The sequence below is a fragment of the Gavialis gangeticus genome, unplaced genomic scaffold (assembly GCF_001723915.1).
Source record: "Gavialis gangeticus isolate Ggan-Ray unplaced genomic scaffold, GavGan_comp1, whole genome shotgun sequence".
Classification (NCBI taxonomy): Eukaryota; Metazoa; Chordata; order Crocodylia; family Gavialidae; genus Gavialis; species Gavialis gangeticus.
The window spans coordinates 45909-50357 of record NW_017728986.1 but is presented as its reverse complement, the minus strand read 5'-3'; the positions used below and the strand labels follow the sequence as shown (position 1 = coordinate 50357).

General features: G+C 56.0%; 1 protein-coding gene across 2 annotated transcripts in view; it reads right to left on the bottom strand.

The window, feature by feature from the left end:
• Positions 1 to 3847: 3847 nt before the first annotated feature.
• Positions 3848 to 4449, bottom strand: part of AAAS (aladin WD repeat nucleoporin) — a 17623-nt gene continuing 17021 nt past the window's right edge. The window contains exon 16 of one of the 2 annotated variants that reach the window (XM_019514088.1): positions 3848 to 4310. In XM_019514088.1, the coding sequence (XP_019369633.1) occupies positions 4164 to 4310 (147 nt within the window). In that variant the 3' untranslated portion in view covers positions 3848 to 4163. The remainder of the gene's footprint in view (positions 4311 to 4449) is intronic. The other variant, XM_019514082.1, reaches the window with a different exon arrangement.

The window sequence follows — 4449 nt, the reverse complement described above, 5'->3', positions numbered from 1 at the left end:
AGCAGGGGTTTTCCCCAGTTCCTCTCACTTGTGGTCAAGTCTGATCCAGAAACTGTCCTTCCCTCCCTTCCTCAAAAGCTGTGGATGGCCCCTTCCTGCAGGAAGAGGTTGGGTCCCTTTGTGAATGTGGCTGAAATGAGTCTGCCCTGCCCCAATCCCTGGGTGCCACAGCCCAGCATCAGGGTTGGGGTGGGGCAGTCCTGTATGGCTCTGCTCTTGGGGCACAGGGCTGGGCAGCCCCCAGAATGCCAGGAAGGGGAAGAGAGGCACCAGCCTATTCCCACCCCCTTGAGCTCCAGCATGGTGGGGCAGAGCTCATAGCCATCCCCAGGTACCAGGGTCCTGGGGCTTGGAGGATGCGCCCCAGGCCTGGACAGAGGCAACCCAGTGGTACCCTCACTTCTGCTTCAAGATCACTCCCAGTCTAGCCACAGCCCCTGGGCTGCTGTGAGCCACAAAGCCCTGGGGGCTGAGCCCCCTCCACCTAACCTGTTGCTTGCTGGACTCCAGCTGCCCAGAGCCCTGTGCCATGTGGCCCCCAGCCCTGCCAACCCCCCACATGTGCACCTGTGCTGGGGTAGTGCACTGGGCCCTGAGATGGGTGGGGGCACGTGGAGGGATAGGGCACGACCTGGGCTTCCCTTGCAGCGCTCAGCACTAAGCTGGGTACAGCCTCTGCTCTTGGGGTGGGGGAGAGTGGTCAGGTTGGGGCTGGTCCCAGCTCTGCACCACCCTCAGAGTGTGCTGGGACCACATGGGGCACTGCTGGCACAGGTGTGTGGGGCTGGATCTGGGCAAGGTTCTGGCTTTCCAGCTGGCCAGGGCTGGCAAAAGCAGGACAAACCCCCTGCAGGTGCATCAAGGTCAATGGGCTTGGTCAGAGAGGGGGACCCCCACTCCAGGGTAGCCCCTTCTCTGCCACCTAGTCCAGGGAGGGCAAAAACAGGGTGGGGACTCAGCTCCTGGCAGACACAGCTGAGCCCAACTGGTCCCCACTGGGCCAGGCTGCCTCATGACCTATCACCATCTGGGCACAGAGCAGGGAGGGAAGTGTAGTAGGAAGAAGGGTTGTTGGTTTGGGGTGGGAGAAGACAGACAGGAAAAGGGGCAGCAGAGGCATGAGTTGGGCATTAGGCAGCAAGAGGTCACAGGGCCAGAGCCCTGGGCTGTGTCCTGGAGTTGGAGGAGTTGTTGTCCAGCACGAGGTCTCTGCCCCTTTGCATAGATGGTTTAGCAGAGATTACAGCTTCATCTAGACTAGAAGATTAATAGTGCAGCCCCCACAAACCCTCCCTGCCATCCCTGCTCCTGGGGGCTGGCTCTGTTCCAGCAGCAACCCTGTGCAAGCTGCTGTATGTACTAGGGAGCAATCAGTGCCCTCCCCCTCTTACCCCACTGGGCTGGGGCAAGGCACCGCACACCTGAGGTCCTCCTTTTCCAAAGCCCTTGTCCTCCTGCAAGACCATCAGTGCTATGCAAAGATATAGCCAAGTCCTCCTACTTGGAAGTGCAGCCAGCTCAGGGGAGGAATACTGCTGCTTTTTTGAGAGCTCACAGCCACCCTGCATGACAGCCAAGGAGAGGGACCAGGAGTGAAACTAGGGGAGATGCTGATACAAGAGCCCATCTCTTGCAATGAAAAGGCCACTGCTTTTTCTCCCATGTTCCTGCCTCCCTCGGACGCTCACAGCTGAGCCAGGCAGCCCCTCGCTTGCTCTGGTGCTTTTTGTTTCACACACAAAGGCTGCGGCTGCCCTCACCTTGCAGGACCCCAGGTAGATGTTGCTCTCTCAGCATTGTTCACTTTAAGATGCAGCAGCTAGCAGGGACCCAGCCTGGTTCCTTTCAGCCTGTGCCCAGGGGACAACTGGCTCCAGGGACCTCTGACTGACTCCAGCATGGCCCAGGGAGTCAAATCCTGGCCCTGGCCCCTCCATGAATCCCCACTGCTTGCTGCACCAGCCTGTGCCCCTGTCTGGCCAGCTGTGAGCAATACATGGGCATCTCCCAAGATCCTGCCAACCCTCATACCCCTGGTGCCCTGGGGTTTCCCTGCTGCAGTGAACGAGGATTCCCAGTCGTAGGGAACTACTGTGTACCAGAGGCTAGGGAAGCCTCCTCCATAGAGGTGACAGGGGCACACAGCTCAGTCCTCTAGCCCTGAGTTCCTCGCAAGAGGACAGCAGTCACCAGGCACAGCAGAAGTGAAAGGTACTCAGGGTGCTAAGTGTGCTGGAGGCCTCCATCAGAGGCACCTGCTGATGCTGGATGTGCACAGGTCCCTCTGGAAGACACCTGCTCAGTGCTAGCTATCCTTTAATTGCAGAGGGCAGAGGCCAGGCAGGAGGCCAGATCTATAGAGCTTCAAAATGCTCTCATTTCTTTCTCCAGTGCCTCCTCCCCACAGCCTGAGTCTTTCCAGTCAAACAATTTGAACCTGTGTAGCGGCTGTTTAATACACAAACAAAGCAAGCAACGGCTTCCTGCTGGCACAGACGGAGTGTGACTGGCTCTGCCCTCTCACCATGTTCATTACAGCTGGCCTCTCACTTCCTGCTGGCTCCCAGAGCTGCAGGGCCCCACAGCATGGAGCAGGGGTATCAGAGTCAACCCTCCCAGGGCCTCCGAGTGCAGGAGCTCCAACAGCAGCTGCCACTACATCGCCTCAGGCTCTGCTGAGGGCAAGTCATTAAAAGCAGAGAACACAGGGAGCTGCCACAAGCCATCAGTACAAATGGCAAGAGTCTGAGGTCCTGTCTGGCAGGGGGTCTGAGGAAGTCATCATCAGCCCACTCCTCAGCCAACAGTTGGAAGTCTCTCCGCTCCCAGGGACAGAGACTCTGAGGATCAGGACGCACTGCCTTAGCTGTAATCTGTGCAAATACAGTTCTAGTGGCTGGTATCTCCTATTCAGGAGGAGAGGTTACTGTTCTCATCTACATCTCCTCTACTGAAGCCCACTCAGCTCTGCTTCCTCCTGCCCTGCAGCAGCAGGTCCACTAGATTCCCAAGGAATGGGCCATATCATCTTGCCTATCACACGCTCCTGAATGAGACATGCAGCTGGTTTTTGAAAGGCAGAATAGAGGAAAAACAAGATCTTGTAGATACTAAGGAACACCACACTGCTCCCTGGGGAGGAGGTGCAGTCATTTCACTTTCCCACCAATACCAGTTTATGTTGCAACTGCATTTCCCCACTTATAACACCCACCCCAATTTCCAGCAACCAATTTTTGGAAAAAATAGATGTCATAGGCGAGCCAATAGGGTGTTTCTTTTCAGCCTGTTCTGAACTGTTGGCTTTATCCACAGCCTCTGTGCAGGCCTCTCAAGGACCACTACTAGACTACATGTATATTTGATCATAGCTACAAAGCCACCAGCAAACTAAGTGAAAATCCCAAAGCCTCCTCTACAGAAGGCAGGTCTAGCAGTTCAGTCACTAGCTTGGGGCTTGCATGATCTGGATTCAACTCCCCATTGCCTCAGAACTGATATAAGAATACCTCTGTTGTGACACAGCCCTGGTCTGTGCAGCAATCCAGCCCAGGACCTAGGCCCATGCAATCAGTTAAGTTGCTTTTATATAAAGCTGGTTTGAGATGCCCCAAGGAAGAAAGGTCACCTATACAGGACACCTGGGTTCCATTCCTTACAGACCTTAAAAGAGCCCCTTCCCTGCTCCACACAGCCAGCTGCACACCTGTATGCAACACAGCACCAAGGAGGTAAGTCAGTAGCCAGGAATGAACTCAGGCTTTTTGGATTCCAAGCCAGGAGTCCGCTCTACAGAGACCCAGACCCCGGTGCGGTAGCTGGATTCAGACACTTCTAGAGAACCCAGACACAAAGGGAGACAAAGCTTGATCTTTAATCTGCATAGCACCACACGGGCTGCTACGTTCACCCACACAGAACAGAGGTGTCCCCAGCCCTGCACAGACAGCACTAGATAAAAATCCATTCAGTCCATCCAGCAGCCCTCGCCCAATCCCTGCACATGTCCCCACTGGAAGGGAAAAGCCACTTCAGGTCAGGCTCAAGGAGGAAGCAACAGCCACAAGGTGTCCTATGGTTACCCAGCATTGCAATCCAGTTTCTCTTGGAGGTCCAGAGGGGCCTGAACAGCAGTCTGACCCCAGGTCCCCAAGCATCAGGCTTCACAGCTCTGAGAACAGGGGCTGCTCCCGTACCCTGGTGCTGCTCCTGCTCAGGGATGCCATGGGACTGTGACTGGGGCTGAAGCAAGGGAACTGGGCACCCACAAAGAAGAAGGGGATATGGCTGATCCGTCCTGTAGACCAGCACTGGGCGGGAGAAGAAAGAGAGAATGCAGCATGAGCACCGAACCAGCACTGGGCACACCAGCCCTCTGCCTTATCAGAGCTCGGCTCTGGTGCCATCTGCCCACACCATCAGCCTCGTGGCTGTAGGCCAATGGACCCA